General features: G+C 41.9%; 1 protein-coding gene and 1 long non-coding RNA gene across 4 annotated transcripts in view; one reads left to right on the top strand and one right to left on the bottom strand.

Moving 5' to 3' along the window:
- LOC309379083 overlaps positions 1 to 14,218 on the bottom strand; it is a 30,309-nt gene extending 16,091 nt beyond the window's left edge. Inside the window, exons 1-2 of the long non-coding RNA XR_014172356.1 lie at positions 14,193 to 14,218; positions 13,263 to 13,375 (exon numbers count right to left, since the gene is read on the bottom strand). This is a non-coding gene — a long non-coding RNA (uncharacterized lncRNA). The remainder of the gene's footprint in view (positions 1 to 13,262; positions 13,376 to 14,192) is intronic.
- Positions 1 to 25,207, top strand: part of COG5 (component of oligomeric golgi complex 5) — a 170,493-nt gene that overhangs the window by 133,205 nt on the left and 12,081 nt on the right. For all 3 annotated transcript variants that reach the window (XM_081927685.1, XM_081927686.1, XM_081927684.1), the window contains exons 15-21: positions 11,327 to 11,437; positions 12,940 to 13,002; positions 14,008 to 14,111; positions 16,407 to 16,644; positions 20,923 to 20,999; positions 21,812 to 21,938; positions 22,841 to 22,920. In XM_081927685.1, coding sequence (XP_081783811.1) covers positions 11,327 to 11,437; positions 12,940 to 13,002; positions 14,008 to 14,111; positions 16,407 to 16,644; positions 20,923 to 20,999; positions 21,812 to 21,938; positions 22,841 to 22,920 — 800 coding nt within the window. The remainder of the gene's footprint in view (positions 1 to 11,326; positions 11,438 to 12,939; positions 13,003 to 14,007; positions 14,112 to 16,406; positions 16,645 to 20,922; positions 21,000 to 21,811; positions 21,939 to 22,840; positions 22,921 to 25,207) is intronic.

The following is a 25,207-nucleotide window of genomic DNA, read 5'->3' as shown; positions in this document are numbered from 1 at the left end:
GTGCCTAATCTGATTTTCAAGATTAGCCTGAGCTAATTGCTTCAAAGTCAAGTTGTAGCCTGGAGGAAATTATGTTTGTTGTAAATTACCATATATTATTTTTTGCCTTCCAGCCTGCTTTGATAACACACACACACACACACACACACAAACACTTTGTCATAAATGAAATCTATTACACGAGAATTTATAGGTAACACCAATCCATCCAGGCTTCTCTTCCCCATGAACAGTCAGCAAAGTGCCTCAAAGATGCTTATAAGCAAGGCATGGTGTTGACAACCTTCAAAATTTCCCAACAGCTAGTAGTCGGTTGTACAGTCCTTGTACATGTAAGCTCTGTTTGGCAATCACAGCAATTGATAGACCCATCTTCCATAAATATAGCCAATTCTTTGCAAAACAAAAAACAAAACCCTCCCACCATTCTTGATTGTGTATATTGAAATAAACTACCATTTTGAAACACATTCTTTTTTTAAAAAAAAATTACACTTAGGCAAAATTATCTGAGTTCAATTTCTAGCATTTCCAAGTAGGTCTGGGAAATCCTGTGTAGCTGCTGCCTGTCAGTGTTGACAGAACAAGACTAGATGGGCCAGCATAAGGCAGCTTTCTATGTTCCTAAACAATGTGCCTCTTTGTGTTATCAGAATGCGCACAAAAGTGCAATTTTTTTGTCTGGGCTATTCATTAGTTGTGTGTACAGAGTGTGCCTGCAACGTAGTAACGAGCATGCAATTTTTCAAATTAAAATATTAATGCTTGCTCTGCTTGTTATTTGTGCATCCTAATATATTATTTTCTTTGAGCACAGTTGCTCATTGATCTTCTTTTAATTAAGCCTGTTGCTTACATTCTGAGTGTGCACACTGCATTAAGAACCCAGCCTTTTTTGTCACTGCTTTTACTTAGGATTAATTTCTGACAAACGTATACTATCAACACCAGGCGGTCTGCTTGTTGAGCTGTGCTGTAATTCAGTACGGGGAAAGAAATCGGCAGGTGAAGACGCCTCTGCACCCCGTAGCCATGGGAGAAAGCGACTGGGAAATTCTGTATGTGTAGGTCGTGGTTGCCATGACAGAAGGGAGACGATAAAAAGCGTTACCACCCAAACTATTAGATGCCTCCTGGTTTGTAAATTGGCGGCTGTCCGGTAGCTTTATTGGGAGGTGCTGCCAATAGAAACATGGCTAATGGTGTCCTTTCCAAAGCCCCTACTGATTTAGCTCATTTCCTACTTACATCATGGAGTCGCTGAGTTGGGCTCTGGCTCCACCCTGATGACAAAGCAGGGGAAAAAACAATTCAGGAAATGGGTGGCTCCCAATCAGTTTTCTTTCTCTTGGCTCTCGCTTTCTTTCTCTTTCGGACTTTAAATCCCCCCCCCCTTCTCATTTCTGGCCTTATTCTCCTCCTTCTGTCATATTCCGATGTTTCCCCTTAAGCCTCGCCCTTGGAGTGGCAGCCTTCAATCACCCTTCCTACCTTCCCACCTACCTACCTACCTTTCTTCTAAAACTAAAACAAAACCCCCCCCTCATTCTTCTTTGTTGCCCGACGGTGTGCCTTCAGTGGAAGGTATTGCATTTGGTCCACCTGCGACCTCCCCCTGCTCACACTCTGCCAGAGACTACGATCTCATGTACGTTTCCAAGCACAATTCAAAGTGTTGGTGTTGACCTTTAAAGCCCTAAACAGCCTCAGATCAGTATACCTGAAGGAGCGTCTCCACCCCCATCGTTCTGCCCGGATGCTGAGGTCCAGCGCTGAGGGCCTTCTGGCAGTTCCCTCATTACAAGAAGCAAAGCTACAGAGAACCAGGCAGAGGGCCTTCTTGGTAGTGGCGCCCACCCTGTGGAACATCCTCCCATCAGACGTCAGAGAGATAAACAACTACCTAACATTTAGAAGACATGTGAAGGCAGCCCTGTTCAGGGAAGTTTTTAATGTGAGACATTTTAATGTATTTTTCATCTTTGTTGGAAGCTGCCCAGAGTGGCTGGAGAAACACAGCCAGATGGGCGGGGTACAAATAATAAATTATTATTATTATTATTATTATTATTATTAGCCAATACTTGGGTCCTTACACCCAGACAGAACTTGTAGGCCACACCCAGGTGGCCTCGCCAAAACGTGTCCCTCTTTGTCCACCGTGTCCTTCCCTGGTACATGGATGTTCACCCTCCATCACCACCACATCTAGCTGCTCATGAATTTGATGGTGTCTTTGGGCCGGTAGGCGTCTGAAGCCTCTGGTAGCTGACAAGGCCAAACAAAAGGCAAGATGGCAGGATGGCTGCTGGACAAGATGGTCTCATGTTGCCAATGCACTTGCCATCTGTTTGGGCTCACACTGCTTCTGGATTTTCGAGAGCATCCACCACATGGGTCAAGGATCTCCTGAGCGCACCCCACAGCAGGGCCCAAATCAGGCACACAAAGCACTTCTTAAACTTTCCAGAGCAGCAGTGTTTGTAGCCGATGCCACCCAGATTGCGCTGGGCTCCTTGGCAGTGGGAGTGCCTCCGTGGCAAAATCTCCCTCCTGATGGAGAGCATTAATCAGGAAAATGGTTGCATAATATGGCAAAAAATGGCAAGCAAGCTTACAGTGATTTCTTAGATGTTAGAGTCAGAATGGACAAAGTAATCCAATTTCTCTTTGTCAATGAAGGATTGTTCCCCAAATGACTACCTTTTAAAAAAAAGAAATTATTTCTCCTTCATTTTGAGTTATGTCTGCAGTTAGCTTGCAGTGTGTGAGTGGTATTATAAGTACTGTATGTTCTTTTACTTTGATGCTATTTCTGTTAAGCTTCCCATGTGGGTGGATTGAAATACACTAACATGCCCACCTGCTGCACATAGATAAAAAATGTGCTGGGAACACGAAAATTCAGATGTCTAGAAATGAGGAACGCTTTCCTTAGAGTCTAAGAAACCCTTCCCAATTTTCCCTAAGGATGCAAAAATAAACAAAAATAATTATTGCCACGTTGCTTTTTAGGTACTCGTTACTCGTGTATTTTCTTTAGCTTATTTCTATCCTTCTGCAAGAGATAAATATCTGCCCAACATCACAAGTGAGCAAAAAAATAAATAAAAAACAGAATATTTTGAAGAATATATGAATATATTTTTTTCTATAAGCATATGTGAACATTTTCCAAGAAAGCAGGGAGAAAATGGCTATTGAATTACTGTCGTGTCTGCAGTAAAAGGGAAATTCCTTCTGTCAATTAAGTTATTTCTCTCTTCTAAGCTCATTGATGTTTAGCCTCCACAGAGAGTGCTCCACAAAGCTGTCTTTTTGCCTTGTCTGCATGCTGTTCTAGTTGCCCTTTTTAGAAAAACAGTCAGTACTATTTATCTTACATATATATAACTCTGCTGTGTTCACTTTATATAAGGGGAACACTGCAAAGAGAGGCCAAAAGCAGCTTTGGAATTAATGAATCGTGCAGAGGCAGTTAAATGTGAGAGAGAATAGACTCACTTGTTCCTTCTCAGATTCACTTTCCCTTCATCTTCATCAGTTGGTGGTGATTTTGCATGCAACCAGGCCAGGTTAGATTTCCAACTCAAAACAATTTGTCGGGTAAAGGCATAACTTTGCTTTGACATGAAACCATGTCCCACTCAATTAAGGCCTTCCTAAATAATGAGCTATAGGGACGCGGGTGGCGCTGTGGGTTAAACCACAGAGCCTAGGGCTTGCCGATCAGAAGGTCGGCGGTTCAAATCCCCGCGACGGGGTGAGCTCCTGCCAACCTAGCAGCTGCTCCTGCCAACCTAGCAGTTCGAAAGCATGTCAAAGTGCAAGTAGATAAATAGTTACGGCTCCGGCGGGAAGGTAAACGGCTTTTCCGTGTGCTGCTCTGGTTCGCCAGAAGCAGCTTAGTCATGCTAGCCACATGACCCGGAAGCTGTACGCCGGCTCCCTCAGCCAATAAAGCGAGATGAGCGTCACAACCCCAGAGTCGTGCACGACTGGACCTAATGGTCGGGGGTCCCTTTACCTTTAAATAATGAGCTATGAGGTGCAGGAAGCTAATGGAGGACGGCAGAAATTGCCCAATTTGAGGTAATCCCCCACATTTTCCTGCAGCCTCCTGTGCCCCATCCTGCATTGTTCAAATCAGAATCCCCAACTCTTTTCAGATTTTCACATTCGCAATTTGCTGGGGCCGGTGGTTTTCTTACTGTGTGGTGGTATCGACAGAAAAACTTTTAGGGAGTGCCTGATCTCAGAGGATCAGGCATCCTAGTTGCTAGGAAGGAAGGAAGGAAGGTCAAACTGCGGAGATTCCAAGAACAGAGAAATTACCGTAAATTGAAGCAGTCAAAGTACAGTAAACAGGAGGTGGAAACTGCAGCTCTTTAGCACATCAGGGATTCCTATTACCTGGTGTCCAGCAACTCACTTGTCAGCCACATCTCTGATTTCACTCATTGGCTAAAAGCACTGAAAGGTGAAAGCAGACGGGCTGGTTCATCTCACAGAAAAGGCTTAGAATGATACCTGCACATTTTGTTTCATAACTTTATTTCTAGGAGAACTAGAGACTTGCTCTTTTTTTTCTTTCAATGAAAGTTCAGATTTAGGGGCCCTTCCTGACTACGGGCTGGATATATTGGTATCTCTTGTACCCACTTGTCTGAAATCATGTCTGGAGCTGCCTTCAGTGTGTGCATTAGGGAAACTGTTCTCTTGGTTCAATGTACTTCAGTTTCCCTTAGTCCTACACCTGGATTAATTTCAGGAGTACTTGTCTCAAGTGCCATCTATGACTTATTTGGGATGGAGCTCTATCTGGTATAATTTTGTTGCAATTATGGAATGTTTTTTTATGGCGCAGGAAAGAACGCTGGAAGAATTGCTTTTGTCTGCAAAGTTTCAGCTTTTTATTTTATAAGGAAATTACAGCCTGCATTTTTAGTGGTGAATTAGACAGAAATAATGTCTAAATTAGGAAGCATCACATGTAGGATACATTACTAAGAGTTACCTTTATTATTTGGTTTTGTGTTGTTTTTTTTAAATTAAAGTGCTACATTAAGCTATATGCAGTTCAAAGATGAATCATTATGCAGGTTGGATTTTAGCCGTGGGATTTGTCTGACAGCTCCAGGAAAATGAATCTAATCCTCTTGTCTAATTGCTCAATGTTGCAAGTTGCTAGAAAGAATAAAATTGAGCAAGCTTGCAAACAGCAAAAAAATAGAAATAAATTAAAAATCCCTAAAGTGACATTTTCAGAAAATATTTAGATAAGCAGCAGGGCAGCAACTGAGCCACAAGTCAATGCTACCAACTCATTAGTCCTTTTCTTTGGGTGACACATCTGTTATTGCCCATATCATATACTGTATTTAATTTGAAGACCGGCGTACTTAAGGTGGCAAAATATGCCATTATGCAGACTAATAGGTATCCCTTATCAAAATAGGATCTGTGTATGCTCTCAGGACATCGACTGCATGAGGCATATTTTATTGCATTGCGGACAATATGACCAAGCTAGGGATCTATTGATTAAACCAGTGTTTCCCAAACTTGGGTCTCCAGCTGTTTTTGGACTACAACTCCCATCATCCCTAGCTAGCAAGACCAGTGGTCAGGGATGATGGGAATTGTAGTCTGAAAACAACTGGAGACACCTGGTTGGGAAACACTGGATTAAACCACTATTGGCAAATCAACTGGGTCAATCTACTACACCAAATATCTTCTGGATGACAAGTCCAATGATATCACAGTGGCCATGGCAAAAGTTTCTTTCAGTAGTCATACAAATCAAAGATCAACATACCCATGACTAAACTTATAACGCTTTGTTCTCCCCTGGGGGGTTGTCTGTATGAATCTGTATTTTATTCTGAATCCATGTTATGGGTCGTTGGACCACAATAAAGATTATTATTAATTTGCCATTATGAATGGTAAACAATTGTAGTGTGAATTGGAGTTCCGTATTTGACACGTTAAAATGAATCCATAATCCTATTTTTATGTCATATCATTGTGATTTAATCATAGACATAGGAGTGTATGGACTTGAAAAACTGTAAACATTGTGGATTGCCAAAGGCTGATTTTATGTGTTATCAAAATATTTTTCACACAGTCAAGGGCTGTATTTTTTTTTTTTAACTCCAGAAGGGTCACAAGGAAGAACTTTCGGGGAAGCACCATCAGGAGATAAACTGGTCAGTTGTTTATTTAAACATATAGATATAGATATTCAACCTAATATTCCCTAATATTGTGGTGAGGCAATAGAATAATAATAATTTAACAATTTATTATTTGTACCCAGCCACTCTGGGCAGCTACAAGGCTTGTTCTGCAAAACCTAAAAGCAGAGTGGGTCACATCTTTCAGAAGCCCCACCTTAAAAGTAGGAACTTCCACTTTCTGCATGGTCTGTTCTGTTCGGAACATCTAAGTCCCTTTAAATACCCCATAAACATCAATGCTGGGTCTCTTGCAGAACAATCTTAATCAGAAGCACAGCTCTTAATTTGGCCGGTGTACCATTTTCAGTTTAAATAAACCTCCAAATTTCAAAGTGATCTGTTGTTCATTCATTCATTCATTCATTCATTCAAATTACAGCCAAAGACTTATGCTGGAAATATGCAGTTCCAATTAGCTAAATATCTGGGGCATGATGGTGCAGGGAGGGGGAGGAAGCACCAAAATAAAACAAGAGGCCAATAATAGGTTACAGCTTTTCCTCTCCAGATTTCTCGAAAGTGCTAGGTTGGATTGGGAGACTATTATTATTACATTTTTATCCCACCCTTCCTCCAAGGAACCCAGAGTGGCTTACAAGTTATTTATCTGTTTATTTGAAACCTGCCCTTCAGCACACACTGCCACCACAAGGCGACTTATAAGACTTTAAAACACTGGAACATAAAATTATGAAATTCTCACATATGCCCAGAGCAGCTTAATATTTGTTTTCCAAGTGCAGCATAATTCATGCAAGTGATCTGTTGCTTCTTAAATTCTACGGCAGTGTCTTATGACAGATATTCTTAAGCCCATAAAGTCATGTTTATTTATGTACCTTGTTTTCTGAAATCCTGCACTCAAAGTGGTTTGCAGGCGATACAACTATATCAGCAATATCACTCTCAACAAGTCCATTACAAAACTTGATTAATTAATCCAGACTTACAGGAAACAGTCAGTACGTTCCAGTAATCAGTACAAATTCAAGTTTGTTTTACTAGAAACAGTGCAAAAGCAACACTTCCATAAATCTATTTTATTTAAATTCACTGTGACTCATTGGTGTTCAGCTCACATGAAAGAAGCCTTTGTTGATCTGCTCTAAGCACTGAGCTAGTGTAATATCATTGAAAGGAATGACCTGTGAGATTGAATGCCCCAGGTTAAAATATCACCTCAGCCATTTTCTCCCTATCTCAGGCAGCCTGTCTCAACCTCTCATCTGTAATGTTGAATAAGTGCATTAGCCCACTGTATGGGTTTCTTGAACTGTTAATGTGCATGAAATACCCTGAACACTTCAGAAATATGGCATGCACTATTATTATTATGAATAATATGTGTAAATCTTGCTCTTTCCACTTAGAAATGTAAGTCACTGGTGTGTTTTTTAAAAACTGTTCCTACTCCTTTAAATGAAAAAGGGAAATTTGAATTGATTCATGCCAGTGTAAACCATTCTCTTTAGAACCTTAGACCCAGAACCATGAAACCTGGAAAGGTTCACGATCAAGATTTACAGTTCCCCGAAATGTGAGAATACAGTTGGGTAGACACAAAACTCTCTGAGGATGCCTATGAAATTGAGTCTCTATCTGAAGATTTCGCTTGGCTTAATTAACGACATGGGGCTCTTACTCTGCTGCGCACGTCTCAGACATTTAGCATCTGACACATTCAGGGATGTGTTTCTCTCCTATATCTATTGATCTAGCCAGGGCCGGCCCACCAATGAATGGGGTGAGCTAGCTGCTTCGGGCAGCACCCAGGAAACGCAGCATCGAGGAGGAAGAGGAAGGAAGCTGCTCCCTCACTGCTGCTTTACACTGTGGGCGAATAGACTTGCTGTTCTGCTAGCCTGTGTGTGAGAGCAGCAAGCCCATTGGAGAGCAGCAAGCTATTGCTCCTCTGCTGCCACCGCTTTGCCCAAGGGCCACATTGACCCTGCAGCGGAGCAGCACCTTCCTCCTTCTCCTTTCTTGCCCACCCCATTCCCTTGTTCACTTTCCTTCCCTCCCCGCATCGCCTTTTCCCTTAATTTTTGCTCCACCTTTTAACCCCAGAAACTCAAGTTGATGCACATGGGTTCAACCATTCATCATTTAATTCCCCACAACAATTCTATGAGGTGGATTTAAGCAAAGAGAAATACTGACCAAGGTCTTCTGACTGGGGATTTGAACTCGGGTCTTTCTGTCCCTAGCCCAAGGCAAGAGTTAACCCTGTGGAGGCCTCTAGGCAGTCGAAATCTTGCGGCGCCAGGAGCCTAGCAAATTATCTTCTAATACATTTTTTACTTTACCAACCAACAAGATCAAGATGAAATCAATATTATATTGATGTTTTGTCGCGGGGCCCCTGAAAGGCCCATAGAGCGGTACTCTGCCTATTTGGCAATCCAGCACTGCCCTAACCCATCATAATTTAAGACCAAACTTACATTTACCAATATTTTCATGAAAACCATTTATAAAATATTGAAACTTTACCTAGATTCTGGTGGCCTAAGCAGCCTGTAAGCAGAGTTCATTTGAATAATAATAATAATAATAATAATAATAATAATAATAATAATAATAATTTATTTATACCCCGCCCATCTGGCTGGGTTTCCCTATTTCCCCTGCAAGCTGTTTCACCTCCCTCCCAAAAGCTGCTCCAGCATTTCTTTCTTCAACATTTGAGCAACTATTGGTGTTTTACTCAAAATATGCGGAGCTGGAAACATATGAAAAGAAAGCCTTTGTCTGAAATCAGCTTGACTGCTACTGCAAACGATTTTGCCCGTTCCCTAGCCAAGGACTCTACAGCACCTGGACCTTCTAACGCTTGCCTTCCCCACGAAGTCTGTCTCTGCTTCTCAGACTCTTGTCATGAGGAGATTTAACGGTAGAAGATTACTGGAAGAGACGTTAATGAATTTCAGGGTCCTGAAATTAGTACCTTGTCTAAGGAATGGTTCTGTTTTGATGCATTGTCTGAGATGCTTAATGGCATTAAATGACTGGCCAATTTAGTGAACTTCCTTTTTTCTTCCTCCCTTTTAAAAACTTCTGCCCCACCTAATTTTCGTTGCAAAACTCATTGCAGCGTTCAATTCAGACCGCAAAACAACATCAAAGTCTGCCTAAATCAGATTGAGGTTAGCGATGGTCCCTGAAAGGATAATGCTACTGGAAACTATAGAGCCCTATTTATGGATGAGTGGATTTTCTTCTTTTTTATCTGACAGAGGTCCCGAGGCTTCTAGCTCTTAACTGTGCTACGTGCCATCTGCATCACAGTATGCTCTGCTAAAATGTGTTTTCTGCTGAAGCAATGTGGAGAATAGAATGAATCAACATTCCTGAAGGTGAAATACCTCCGAGGGAGATTTGTGCATGTCTGTTTAGATACTTTCTGTCAGAATTTAATTCCCACCTGAAGGAACGGGTTGGTGTTAGTAAGCCGCTGACAGCCATTTTGGAAATGAGACATGGGGTTTGCAGTGTAGAGAGAGCAATATTTTTATTCACCACAGGTACATTTTTGTTTCGGAACATTATTTGACAACTGAAAAATTGCTGTGAAATAATATTAAATAATGCTTTTATTTGCTAAACCTTAATTCAGGATTTTCCCTGATGTTTTAATGTTGCTAGGTTGTTGTTTTTTTACTAGTGACCTATTAGGAGGTTGGGACAATGAGTGTATCTGTCGCCCGTGGTGGGGAATGCTTGAGTCTATTTTTTAATTGTACCAGCCTGGCTGTTTCTCAACTTAACGTTTCCTGGTTGACTGGGTAAGTTCCCTGTGGCATATATAATTGGGTGGCCTCACGCCCTTGATAGATTGTAGATGCTATTTTTCTTCTTGCTGGCAATATTATGCAGAGATGGTTCTGCCTGAAGTGTGGCATCGTTCTGCATTCTTCCTGTTCCTGTGTAACATCGGAAAAATAAAATCCTCTGGCTCTTGGGTGTATCCCTGTGAGGCTTTCAAAGTGCTGCAGGTCCTGAATCTGCTGGGAGAACCTGTCACTTGCTTTCATTGTTTAGATAATAATTTCATGCGCCTGTACAGCTCGTGAGAATAATCCCATGTTAAGAAAATGTGTGGCAAGAAGCAACCCTAAATGTTGAAATTCAGGAAGTTATTTTCCATAGAATTAAAAAACCCAAACAGTTCCAGGACACTTTTGTTGGGTTTGTACTGAGATTGTACTGACACACTGCCCAGTGATGTTCACAGAAAGGGGGAGGATGTTGGTTTCTGTGTGTTGCCACTGTGCAGTCCTTGGAGTCACAAGACTCTGTTTTGCATTCCAGAGATTCCATACTGTTGGAAGTCAGGAGACGGATGTGACGTTACTGGTTTCCTGTTCCTTTGTTTTCCAGTTGCTCTCTGCTTTCACAGAGAGAGCGTGTATATTTCTTTTCTGTCTGCGTAGTTAGCAATAAAAGTCTTAGCATGTAGCTCAGACTTCTCGTCTCTTCCCTGTGCTGGATACTCTGCATAATGGGAACGTGCTTGGAGCCTTATCAAAGGCTCAGGTCGTTAATCACGTCAGAAGAGCTCGGTTTTTCTGTGCTGGGAATTAAGGTGGTGTTAAATGCAACCTGAAGGGACGTGGGTGGCGCTGTGGGTAAAACCTCAGTGCCTAGGACTTGCTGATCGTATGGTCGGCGGTTCGAATCCCCGCGGCGGGGTGAGCGCCCGTCGTTCGGTCCCAGCTCCTGCCCACCTAGCAGTTCGAAAGCACCCCTAAGTGCAAGTAGATAAATAGGTACCGCTTTATAGCGAGAAGGTAAATGCCGTTTCCGTGTGCTGCGCTGGTGCTGGCTCGCCAGAGCAGCTTCGTCACGCTGGCCACATGACCCGGAAGTGTCTCCGGACAGCGCTGGCCCCCAGCCTCTTAAGTGAGATGGGCGCACAACCCTAGAGTCGGACACGACTGGCCCGGACGGGCAGGGGTACCTTTACCTTTAAATGCAACCTGATTTTCCCATTTCATTTTAAGGGGAAGAATTGTATTTATTTGGATTAGTGTACTTAAAAGGAAATAGTTTGCATGACTTGTATGCTTTACTTGCAGCTGTCGACGCAAGGAGAAGCCAGCCAGGTGATTGGGCCGTTAACAGAAGGTCAAAGGAGGAACGTGGCTGTAGTGAATTCATTGTACAGGTTACACCAGTCGGTTCTTAAAGTAAGTGGCAGGGATACTTTAAACATAATCATTGTTAAGTTGTGGTTTTAATTCTTCACCACAAATCCCGAATTGAATTGGAGACAATGTGTAAACACTTCTGAAATGGTCTCCTTGAATAATTGGCTAGAACCTAGTTTCCCACCCACCAAGCTCTCTCTCATAGATTTGATATGTCTGCCTTCTTCAGTGTTTCTTTGCTTATTAGTGCTTTACTCCTAAAGATGCTATCTTTTGAGTTTTCTGTTAATTTAGGAAACTGTAATGGAGTTCAGGATAATACTGTATATGTCCTTGAATTCACTTGCCTAAATTATGAACCGTTGCAGAACATTACAAAAGAGCCCCTTTGGGCTTTGTATAAGAAGTGATACGAGCTCGGATCCAAGCTGTGGTATTTTGGATTCCAAAGCCTCTTTAAACAATCGTCTCTCATGCCGTGTCACAAATTTCATTGGAAAGTCTCCTCCATTTTGAGACTGCTTTGGCCGCTCTATGGCACCTTTGCCCAACCTGATGTGTTCCAGCTGTTGTGGTCCTAGGCAGTCTGGCCACGATCAAGGATGATGGGAGATGTAGTCTACAACATCTGGATGGCACTGGGTTGGGAAAAGTTGTCGTATGGAATTGCTGCACGGTTTTGAAAAGTACGAACTCAAAGCCCCCCTCGAACACACAGAACTAGCTGGATTTCTTTTCAGATGTCAGCCATAGCATTTAGATTAGTGTTTACATTAGAAGCCATATCTTAAAACCATAAGAAACAAAAACAAATATTTTAAAATCCCTGATTTCTATATCACATTGCAGAGTGTAAATCATTCTCATGAGTTTTGTGTTACCCACTTTGGAATGCTTGTGTTAGTGTTACACACACACACACACACACACACACAAATAAATCTTGAAATGAAATTTGGAAAAGTATAGAAATTGCTAGGACCTTACTTGAATGTGAACGCTGAACAAGTTAGAAATAGTTATGGAGGAACAGATGGGTTTTTGTGTCACAAGATGTTGGCTCCATAGCTTTTTTAAAAATGCTGTCAGCTTGGGGGAAAGATATGGAAGCATTTAGGAGGTGAATTTTTTTCAGTTCTGTATTTAAAAATCATGGAGGTCCAAGAGGGACGGTGTGATTAGTGACATTTTGTGGCATTTTATGTATATCATGCAGTTAGTTATCCATGCACAAGTCAGTGTAGAAACCGTATGTGTGGCTTTCATGGATGCCAGAGACGATAGAGATTGCAGGGTCCCGTTGTGATGGGAGATTCCTGCTTGCTGGCTTAGCCTCTGGAGATCCATAATCAAATAAAGAGGATATTTATTTCACACGCTCTGACACTTGATCCCTGATCTAGAGGGAGGAGCCCTGAGACCAACATTTGCTGGTACCCAGAGCCTGGCCAAGGAGGGGCCCAGTGATGAGCAGCAGGAAGAGAGTGTTGGCTTCACCAGGGTCTCACTATATGATTGAGCATCTCTGCATCTCTTTTTAGGTAATATCCTGCCAAAGTGCATTTCCAGCCTCTTCAGAGGAAACTATTAGCACAGCCTTGAAGGTAGGTGAATATTAAAAGTCACCAATATTACATAGATTTGAAACCTGCTGTGTGTCCCCCCCCTTACTTTAAACTAAGCCACATTCATTTGCTTGCAACATTTGTGGTGTTGTCCTGCAGGAAAACCTATCTATTCATGTTTGTTCTTGAGATAATTTGCTGTCTGTGTTAGGTGAGGATGAATTAGCTAAGTGCTCAACGTTTAGCAGAGGCTCTTAGGCAGCACTTGAATGATAGCAAGGCAGAGGAAAACTGCCTACCTTTTCACCATTAAAAGTGATGATTCCTCTTTCCTGGGGCTTTCATTTTTCATGTTTAACTTCTCCCTGGAGACAGCTTTCCATTCGTTTTCATCCATGGTCTTCCCAATCCACTGCTTTTCAGTGTGTGAATGTAGGTTGAAAGAAAAACATTCACCACCTCCTTTGAAGGATGGGGCCTAGAGCTCATTATGTTGATCTTTAATTACATATTAAGATAATAGTGGAATATATTGGCCTGCCCTTCTTTCCAGGAAAAGCCCCTAGTTTCAAACGATATTGTCAGCATAATTTAAAAAGTACCACAAGAGGAAGCGTACATATTTGAATGGTGGAACTGGTCCGATACTGGTCAGAAACTTCAGTTTGTAGAAAGATCTTGAAACGGTTGTCACATCATGTTATACTTGCCTGAAGAATTTGTCCTGTTATAAGTGCCTCTTTTATTGTTGGCCCTTGTTCAGCCTTTGCTCCACATAAGGAGTTGGGAAGATTTCGAGTTAAGTTGCACAATACGTTTAACTTTTCATGTATATATAGGTTCAAAATATATCGCACAACACATCTATATAGATATATCTGTATAAATACACAAACTATGTCGTGGCACAGAACAGCACTGTTCAGAATTAACTTGACAAAGTTTTTGTAATTTATTTATCTCTTAGTATTCAAGGACAGCATATTGATGTCTTGTGTGGTTTTTTTACTCATTCTTTTTCCTCCTTGGTTATCCTTCTTGTAGACAGTCTATGATTTGATGGGAAATGCTGTGCAACCTTTGCTGAACTCAGTTGGAGACTCGATAGAGGCTATTATCATCACTATGCATCAGGAGGACTTTTCTGGGTAATGGAGTCACTACCTCAGTGTTGTTTTAGACATGTGTACGATACGGACACCATATCGAAAACCCCAGAGATTTATTACCTTGCGGCAAAAGTGCTTGCCTCAGCAGCCAGCCTGTGCTGTTAGTGGGAGAAGGAGCAGGAATTCTGGCTGCTGAAATCATTTGTCTGCCCAGAAAGTAAATATGGACACACTTTTTAAAATGAAATGTGAGAAGAGGATTTTCCAGTGAGGATTTTTTTTTTAAGCTACTTGTTTTTATTATTTTGTTTTTAACATTTAAAGTTACAGTAGAATGTGAGAATTGACTGGATGCACAAAATTATTTTCAAGAAATAAATGCTAGTTGATCTCTGTTTACATAGAAGCAGGTTTTCACTTGTCTCTCCCTTCACTGGGGTCTTTCAAGCCTGAAAGGTTTTCTTCTATATTAGCATGATTCTCAGCTGGGAAGGAGTTCTGAGTGTTGATAGGGAGCAGGGATTCCACTTGCATTTATTTTCGTATCACATATATTTGGACATGCTGGGGGAACCTGGGCCTTCTCTGAAGTAAAGTAAAATAAGCACGTGCTTAGGGGAAGGGGGACTGCACAGATAATGTCCATATCCAGACTTTTAGAACTAATTTTAGAATTAATGGTTTTAGCATTTTATCATTAATGGTCACAAATTGCTTAACTGAGCGTTCATTTTCTGACTTGAGGTATATTTAAAAATCCCAACAGAACAACTATGCAACTAATCAGGCTGGATGCCCTATCTCTACTAATTATAGAAGCGGATATGCTGCATAAGATTTGTTTTGAGGATCTGATCAAAGACTTTTTAGTTAGGGAAAATAGGAGAACATTTTTCAAATATAAATGAAGTGGAAGTATACAGAAATCAACATTTTCCATCTTACTGTAGGTTTCATTTCATTTCGAGAAATAAAATTTCATTTTACGGTTTATTATTATTTACATTTTGAACTAGATATATATGGGGCACCAAAATTTTTTAAGTGCTAAGGACCTCTAAAGGTCTTAATCCATCTCTGGATTAAGGCGCGAACATCACTTTGCTCAGGTTAATAGTTGAGTTGGCGTAAGAGAACTCCACTGCAGGCATTTCAGTCTTCTGTTGAATGAGCCAAGCAGTCTTATTCAGGCTTCCATCCTTGAGTTCTTAGGCTGTTTCCCCCCCCCCCCCAAAAAAAAAAATGTTAGCAGCTTTGCCCTTCATCTTACCTTGGTGGGTAAGTACTCAGAAGTACAATGAATGCTAGTTTTGAGAGAAGTTTGTGAAGTTTTCTGTCCCAGCTCCATTCTGCTTCAGCTGTGCAGTCGTACCTTGGATTCTGAATGCCTTGGTATTCGGACATTTTGGCTCCCGAATGCCGCAAACTCAGAAGTGAGTGTTCCAGTTTGCGAACGTTCTTTGGAACCCGATGGGGCTTCCGCTGCTTCCGATTGGCTGCAGGAGCTTCCTGCGGCCAATCAGAAGCCACGCTTTGGTTTCCGGACATTTTGGAAGTCAAACGGACTTCTGGAACGAATTCCGTTTGACTTCCAAGGTACGACTGTAATTGCTTATCCTCCTCTATGAAGGAATCCAGAGGAGAGAACATGGACTTCTGAAAAACATTTTTGGTTTATTGTATATGACTGGAACTTATGTAGGCCCTTATCCCTTTCTAAAGTGGGGCCACTTTGAATAGAATTGGGGGGAAGGTCAATTGCTTGGACTAGAAGACTTCTAATGTGACCTGTTGACTCACTTTACTGACTAAATCCTCTGAGATATGGGTTCTTGAAGTCTGGTCCTTGCTGTTGCCTTGTTACTACTACAGCTTGTATCCTGGACTGGTTCTGCCCAGATTGGAGGCATCTGTGCATATAATCTCTGAGCAATTTAAGTCAAGAGCAGACTTAGTGAGGGTTTGGAGGCAGGCTGGACTTTTAACACCACAATATGTATGATGTGGTCTATTATTAGAGAATTATACCAACAGCTGTGCCATTTAAATTTAGAGCTTTTCAGCTTCCGGCTGATGAAAATGCTCCAGACTTGGAGGGGGGAAGAGGAGGAGAAAACACCACTAGAATGGTTCACATTTTCCTTGTAAAACTGCAGTTAATGTGAGGAAAAGGTGTTTCAGACACAGCTTATTCCTGTACAAATATGATGGTTTGATGCATGCAGCCATTGTAGTTGTCTTTCACAGGACAAAGGTGAAGCAGCGCAGTGGCGTGGTTACAGTTGATACAAACATGAAATTAACATTCGTTATCCTCTTTGTTTCTTTTGATAGGTCGCTACCCACTTCAGAAAAGCCCGATGTCCCTTGTTCTCTGTACATGAAAGAACTACAGGGCTTCATCGCAAGAGTCATGAATGACTACTTCAGACACTTTGAATGCTACGATTTTGTCTATGAGAGCACAGAGGCCATTGCCCAGAGAGCAATTGAGCTTTTCATTCGCAATGCCAGCCTACTAAGGCCTCTCGGCGAAGGCGGAAAAATGCGGCTTGCTGCTGATTTTGCACAGGTAGATAGATGAAAGGGAGACAGTGTTGATTTTATTTCCTCATATACAGTGGTGCCCTGCAAGACGAACGCCTCGCAAGACGAAAAACCCGCTAGACGAAAGGGTTTTCCGTTTTGGAGGCGCTTCGTAAAACGAATTCCCCTATGGGGTTGCTTCGCAAGACGGAAAAAATCTTGCATCCCCCTGCGGGTTTTTTTCTCTTTTTTCTTCCTTTTTTTAAGCCGCTAAGCCGCTTATCAGCTGTTCCGCTGATAAGCCGCTTAACAGCTGATCGCTGGAAGCCGCTTGACAGCTGTAGCGCTAATCCGCTAAGCTGTCAATGGGCTTGCTTCGCAAGACGAAAAAACCGCTATACGAAGAGCCTCACGGAACGGATTAATTTCGTCTTGCGAGGCACCACTGTACACCGAACTACACATTGAATTAGAAATGCTATGCCCCGAGACATACAAACACATGCTGCTTCAGTGTTCCACAAGCTCTTCTCCACCTAAAAATATTTATATTCTGTATACATGACAAGCAAAGTCCGATTATAATGACTGTGATAAATTAGGATTAGTTAGATTTCAGCTGCCAAAATTTGAGTTTGAGAGCAGAAACCTTGAGGCTGTGTACTGCTGAAAAGAAACCTTAGTCTGTATTAATGGCAGTTACATAGTTTAGAGGGACTGTGGAGTACAACTGAGAGACAGATTCTAAAATAAAAATAAAAATGGTGGCAAGTTTCTTGCATAGAAAGATTAAAAATGGCATTTGTAGGTGCTGGAACTGAGTTCCAGCTGAAAAAATAGCCCAGGTTGTAACCATAAAATGAGTCCATTATCTTTCCAAAAACATATTTATTATGTTTGCTCGCTAGCAATCTCTGTGCTCTTGTTCTTTGGGAGGGAAGTTTTAAGTAAACCTGTGAATCTCTAGTTTCTAATTCTCCCCCTGCCCATCTCCTACTTGCAATTTTTCTTGCTTTGTTTTGGTTTATTCCTTCTATTTCTCAATAGCCCTCCCATTTCATGCCAGTTTCAAGAAAGGTAGCTGGGACTTAGTATTTGGGCATCCTTAAAAATAACCAAAAACATGATTAAAGCCATGTCTTCTTTGACCCTGGGCGACTCATTCGTGAGAGATACTGAAATTCCTAAAGTAAGCTAGAGCCCTGAATTTTGATACACAACATAGTCCATGGCACACCAATTATTGGAATATATATATATATATATATATATGCTTTCGTAGATTTTCACGGGTACAGGAATGCAGGTTTTGGTGTCCTCGGGTGTCTTCCCGTGTAAAAGTTGGGGTGTCTAGGCGACGTTTCGACGAGGTCTCACTCGTCATCTTCAGGCTGGTGCTTTCGGCTTCTTGTTACTGGAACAGAGCAGGATCTCAGTGTTTGAGTTCCTATAAATACTGTTGAGGGGGTGTGGTGTATAGCCTCCAATGTTCTGGGCAGAGAGGAAGTTCCCAGGCTAGTGTGCCTTTTCTTCTTTTGTTCCTTAATTACTTGAGGGATATCTTGAGTGATTTCTTGGGTGATATCCTGAGTACCACTTAGGTACCTACACAGATCTGGCTGACACAGGCCACAAAACCACAGCTCGCCCCTATACACGAAGCCAAGCCAGAGCACAACTAAGTGCAGTACAGCCATCTTCTCAGAAAAACTCTTCACAAAGTTCAAGAGGTCAAGACACAAAGACTTTAGCAACTAATCCACACCTAATGACCCACCTAAGTGGTACTCAGGATATCACCCAAGAAATCACTCAAGATATCCCTCAAGTAATTAAGGAACAAAAGAAGAAAAGGCACACTAGCCTGGGAACTTCCTCTCTGCCCAGAACATTGGAGGCTATACACCACACCCCCTCAACAGTATTTATAGGAACTCAAACACTGAGATCCTGCTCTGTTCCAGTAACAAGAAGCCGAAAGCACCAGCCTGAAGATGACGAGTGAGACCTCGTCGAAACGTCGCCTAGACACCCCAACTTTTACACGGGAAGACACCCGAGGACACCAAAACCTGCATATATATATATATATATATATATATATATATATATATATATATATATATGTACATTCTGTTTTACATTTGTCCTTGAAACAGGGGACTTAAAATGTAGGGCCAGATAACAATGTTACTTCCAGTACTTTTTTACATTTTATGTATGCATACATTTGTATTCCACTTGGGATTCCCAGAGAGATTAATACTTAAGAGCATTCAGTCAGCCATACTGAAAATAATAAACCACCAAAACATTAGTGACCAAGATAACAAACCACGGAAAACCAATAGTTAATAAGAAAAAACATACATGCACACAGAGGTGTCATTTGAAACGCCTGAACAAATTAATAGGTACAGTGGTGCCTCACAAGACGAAAATAATCCATTCCGCGAGTCTCTTCGTCTAGCGGTTTTTTCGTCTTGCGAAGCAACCCTATTAGCGGCTTAGCGGCTATTAAAGGCTTAGCGGCTTAGCGGCTAAAAGGCTATTAGCGCCTTAGCGGCTTAGAAAAGGGGGGGGAGCGAAAAAAATCGCAAGACTCGCAAGACGTTTTCGTCTTGCGAAGCAAGCCCATAGGGAAATTCGTCTTGCGAAGCGCATCGAAAAACGGAAAACCCTTTCGTCTAGCGGGTTTTTCGTCTTGCGAGGCATTCATCTTGCGGGGCACCACTGTATTTTGGTTCTAAAAAAGATAAAGTTGTGTCTGTTCTGAGGACACATAATGCAGCTACTTCTCTGAGGCTAAGAAAGCCTAGTCAGTGCATCAATAGGAGCCTCATGTTCACTAGCTCAAGTTCCATCATGGAAGAAAGGCAGGATATATATGTACTAAATCACTTTGGTGCCAGGCATCCCTTGCTGGGATGACGTAAAGGAAACAGGGCGCCAACACTGGAAAATGCAGAAAACATGCTAAGTGTGGGTTGTAAGATCAGCCTGTTATGAACTTCCTTCTGTTTTTAAGTTTCTTTTTCCAAATATTTGCGTTTGGAATTTGAAGGTCTACAGACCATAAGTAACACTGAACTTAAATAAGAAAAGTGTGAAAGGGAGATATTTGTAAGTCTCACCTTAGAAATGGTGGACAGGATGTATATCCAAAAATGTTTAAAGTTACATCCATGGCACCCTAATCACTGGGGAATTCGACTGTTTTTATATCTAGCAGTCAAAACATTAATGTCTGTAAAGATACGAACTTGAAAGATATGGGTAAAAGGGGGGGAAATGGCTTGTGTGGATGCCTGGCTCAATTTTCACAATCCCGTCTGGCCTGGAAAGAATTTGCTGGGGTCAGTAATGTACTCTGAAATGACATTTCCCTGACATTTATACATATCATGAGACATCATCTGGGAATTGTTGTACATTCTGACCTCCTCATTATGAAGAGCTTTGTTGCTGTATAAGAAAGCCAAGTGCGCTAAGGTTACAGTAATTTGGAGTTTTTTAGGTTGCGAGTCATATTTTGCACTTTAAAAGCTGTGCAGCTCTGTATGATTAAGAGACTGAAATGTGAACATGATGAAGTCAGAACCGAGGAAGGAAACCCCACAATATTTTTGCAGTATCTGGCACACACAAAAATACTCTTTTAAGACAAGAGTTGTGAGCTTAGTGTAGAGGGGAAAATGGACAAGTGTTAACGAGCAAAAATAGTAATCAAATCTCCATTAGTTAGAATAAAAAGATCCACTCTTAATTTGCCAAAGCACAACTGTTTAACCTAGGGACTGTAAGAAATTATATTGTTCTTTTGGATAGAGTAAATTACAGATAAACCAAAGGAGTTGGTTGTACAGATATATTCTTCTTTCCAAAAGAAGACTCTTCCAAAAAAACTCTTGTGTATGCAGAGGAGATGCTGGTTGTTTATATTACAGGTATTATTTCATCTGTCATAAATGAATAAGCTGTGGGCTTTTCTTTCTTGGTATATTCTTAATTTGGCAGTAAAACGAGATTCATTCCTGGTGGTCCTAAAATAGCTGACGGTGGTTCTGTTTACATGGTAGCAGCAGTGACATTGGTTTTCCAATTCCATGGCTTCATCCCATGATTGGAATGGGTCCTTTCCATCTGATTGCATGCTCATGGTTGTAGGTTGTTGCCCGATTGTTGCCAGAAATTCTGCTGGTAAAAACTGGTTCTAGTTCATGAAATTTGCTGGCTGAAAATCTGCTTTCCTCAATTCCTGACTGGCTGGTTTGGCCCAGGGCTTTGAATATCTGACTGAAGTGCAATTCGTTTTCTCTGACAGATGGAGTTAGCAGTCGCTCCCCTCTGCAGACGGCTCTCTGATCTGGGAATATCCTACAGACTCCTAAGATCATTCAGGTATATTGCCTTCAAAATATTTTTCGCAGCTGGCACCAGGTAATGAAGAATTTAAATCGTTGCCAATTTATTTGGGATTTAATTAAAACCTTCTGGCAGCACCATGTGAAAATTACCAACAAATTAGTGCTTTTTCCTTGAACATTTTATTCAGAGTGTAACTATAACTTGGGAGAATTTTGTCATGCAAATGTCAGCTAAATTGCACCTTTTTGCTTTTTGTTGTGGATCTCAGTTCTTATGCTGATGAGCTGCAGTTACACTCAGCCCCCTACCCTGATATTAGAGGATTTGAGATGCAGTGTTTTTGTTTAATTAAATAATAAGCTGCTGTTACTACAAACAATCGCTTACCAAATTCCATAATGACGATGAAGCAAAGCGGAAAACAACTGCTGCATGGGAAGGAACAGGCTTTTGTTTTTAAGGTGCTGTGTGTGTGTTATTAGAGTGGCATGGATAAAATGAAGCTTTCCTTGGGTTCTGTCCCTTTGTGGGCAGATACTTGTGGGCCCTTTTGCGGGGGGCAAATCAGCTACAATAGGCAACACTGTTATGGGTGGAGGCAAAACATTTGCCAAGAAATGGGAGACTCGAAGAGGCAACCGCAGGTTCAACTCCCATTCCAACCTTGTTTGTGTCTCTGCATTTTTCTATGCAAGTGAACGGCCATCATTCAATCCTATGAGAAAAAGTGAAGTACCTATTCGAAGAGCCTGTTGCAATGTGGAATTTAATCCACCACAAGAGTCATTTTCCTAGTAAATTATAATCTTCTTTCCTTTTAACTGTATCATCTTTATCCCCCGCAGACCAATGCTGTTCCAGACTAGTGAGCATATCGTCAACAGCCCGGCCGTGGGAGATATCATTCCATTCAGTACCGTTATTCAGTTCTTATTTACAAGAGCACCACCTGAATTAAAATCCCCGTTCCAGGTAATTACTTTATGCAGCCTTTTCTCACCATATACTCTACCAGTGGTGGAAAACCGTTTCTCTCAAATTGCTGTCGCCAATGCTGTTTCGTAGCAATGCTCAGGTTGCAGCTTGTGGGGTTGGTTTTATGAGTACACGGCAGACCACAGGCGTTTTCCATCCTGGTTAACTTCTGGAAATAGAATGCTTTCGCAATTCAACAGCCACAAAGGAAATCATCAGAGACGATACTTCAATCCTTCAGCCCCAGCCAGCCTGGCCAATGTCAGGGATGATGAGGACTCTAGTCTATAAACATGTAGAGCCACACCTTCCTCCTCTCTTGTTTAATCCGTAGTTGAGACTAATTTAAAAAGGGTAAAGACTCTGGGGTTGCGGCACTCATCTCGCTTTACTGGCCAATGGAGCCGGCGTACAGCTTCCGGGTCATGTGGCCAGCATGACTAAGCTACTGCTGGCGAACTAGAGCAGCGCACGGAAATGCCGTTTACCTTCCCGTCAGAGCGGCACCTATTTATCTACTTGCACTTTGATGTGCTTTCGAACTGCTAGGTTGGCAGGAGCAGGAGCAGGAGCTCACCCCGTCGCGGGGATTCGAACTTCTGACCTTCTGATCAGCAAGTCCTAGGCTCTGTGGTTTAACCCAGTCCCAAGACTAAGTGGCCATTTAATTTGTTCTGAGCTATTCTTTTACATGTTTCCAGAACAGTTGCCCAAGCCAAAGTGCTGCGGAGAAGCAACTGTTTTTTTACAGTCCTATGTGGCTGAGCGCTAAACAGTCTATGAATTGCTACTGATTACTGTATACTAACCCGTGAAAGGCTGTTGCCATTAACTTTTGCCCAGTATGTGAATATGTCTAGAAATAATATATATTTATATTTATTTATTTCCTGTGAAAGAGAGCAGAGTGGACCATTGCACGTTATTCCCGGTGGCTTGATGACCATCCATCTGAGAAGGACAGACTCATTTTGATACGGTAAAACACATTTTTTCCCCAATTAAGTTTAGAAATATTGCAGTATTGCAACTTGGAAACTTTCCTCTTTCTTCCCCACTGTTGACCGTTTGTGCATCCTGCTGTCCCTGTCTAACCATGTATGGAAGTGCTTTGGTGTATTCTAAGCAACAACTTCTATTAGGGCTTCTTCAAGACATTTATAGCTGCATTAGTTTCAGGGATTAACTCCAGACCAGCAAGGTAGTATTTTATTAGACCTTCTTTGGTGCAGAAGCAAGCCAGATTCCAAATTACACAGAATTCTCTTTTGGGAGCCACTCTTATTTCCTACTGCAGGAGAAACTCATCTATTAAAGATGTCATCTTACTTATTTTATAGCTGTTTGGGGATTCAACTACTTGTATCCCTGTGCCGTACTGGCTCTATGATATGTTTTGAATGATACAGTGCCTCCTGGGCTGTAATCATAAGAATTGCAGCAGAAACTCTACTTAAATCAGCAGGACTGCTTTCCAAGTTGAGTATGTTTGGGATCAAGTTGTTTGTTTCGCTAGAGTGTTTAGAAAACTAAAAAGGGAAGAGAAGGAGCTTGGTGAGCAAGGTATACGGAACAAAATTAAAGCACTCTTGAAATGGCTTTATATATTAATTTAAAGACTGCAACACACACATCTCTGAATAGGTATAGATGCACATGCACACACAATTAAACAAATGAAAGAAACCATATAGTTCCAATCAGTAGTTTTTGCTGGAGCTTGTTTTACTAAGGTAGCAGCTAAAATTAAGAATATGGGCAGTGATAGCTCCTCCTGAATCAGGCTTATTTCACAGGATGCAAACACTTAGGGAAAAGAGGAGTACAGTGGTACCTCAGGTTACAAACTCCGCTAACCTGGAAGAGTTACCTCGTGTTGAGAACTTTGCCCCAGGATGTGAACGGAAATCGTGTGCCGGCAGCGCAGCAGCAGCAAGAGGCCCCATTAGCGAAAGCACGCCTCTAGTTAAGAACAGTTTCAGGAATGGACCTCTGGAACAAATTACCAAAATTTTCGCTCCATAAGACTTAACTGACCATAAGACGCACCTAGTTTTTAGAGGAGGAAAACAAGAAAAAATATATTCTGAGCAGAGCGTGTAAGCGGCTCTCGCTTTGCTTGCCCATACCTCCTCCTGCCTCGCTGTAAAAGAGGAGGAGGAGACACTGGGACAGGTGCTCTGCTGGCTTTACAGCAAGGCGGGAGGAGGGACGGACAGAAGCCTCGCTATAAAGCCAGCAAAGCAAGAGCCGTTGACACGCTCTCTGCGGCTCTTGCTTTAAAGCAAGAAAAGTGAGAGCTGCGCAGAGCATGTCAGCGGCTCTTGCTCTGCTTGCTTCACAGTGAGCGATGGACAAGAGCCATGACTCTGGCTGCGGAGGCATCCCTCAGCTTGTGACTGCAGCAGCAGCCAAGATCCCTCTGCCGTCCAGTGCATTCACTCCATAAGACGCACAGACATTTCCCCTTACTTTTTAGGAGGAAAAAAGTGTGTCTTATGGAGCACAAAATATGGTAAGTTCGTAACTAGAGGTACCACCCCGCTGTATACGTAGGGAATATTAATATTCTTATTCAAGCCTCTGGCAGAGGCTCAAAAGCATTTCCAAGTACCTGTCCAGGGCAGGGATTACTTCACACCTCTGAAGGATTGCTCATTGTTACCTCCTCCCCCCCCCCCACAGCTAGCTTGATTTTAGATTTTCAGGCAGCCAGTGGATATCACACAAGAGTGTTTGTCTGACATGTTTTGTTACATTCTCAAGTGTCCAAGAAGCTTTGCTGTTATTCCTGCACACCCAAGTAGGATATGCATTTTTCGTTTCCTTGTGGTGATTGAGCCATCTAGTTAGCCATGTCCTACTAAACAGGACCACTAGCTAGAAAACTCTTCAGATGAGCTAAACAGCTTGGTAGAATATTTCCAATGTGTGTGGTTCTCCATTTAGTTGTTCTTGGTCAAAGAAAGGGAGCATGGAAAGCAGTGTGGAGCAAGCTGCCCCTTGAGACTATGCTAAACTTTACATACAGGTGGCATCTCACTCCAGTGAGCTCTGCCACCCCTTTGTTGGAGGAGATGTTGGGAAGGAAACTCTCTGGTGAGAATGTTCAGGGTGAGGGAGTTTTGGCATGCCAGCTTTGTGGCTATAGTGATTGTGGTTGCAGAAGAAGTAAATATAGATTCAGACCTCACCTTGTTTGTGTGTCAGAATAAGCCTTTACACCATTCCTTCTCGTAGCTGCCTACATGGTAAAAACATGCTAT

This window comes from Podarcis melisellensis, assembly GCF_964234715.1.
Source record: "Podarcis melisellensis genome assembly, chromosome: 10".
Lineage (NCBI taxonomy): Eukaryota > Metazoa > Chordata > Lepidosauria > Squamata > Lacertidae > Podarcis > Podarcis melisellensis.
The sequence above is the reverse complement of the archived record's forward strand: the minus strand, read 5'-3'. Positions and strand labels throughout refer to the sequence as shown.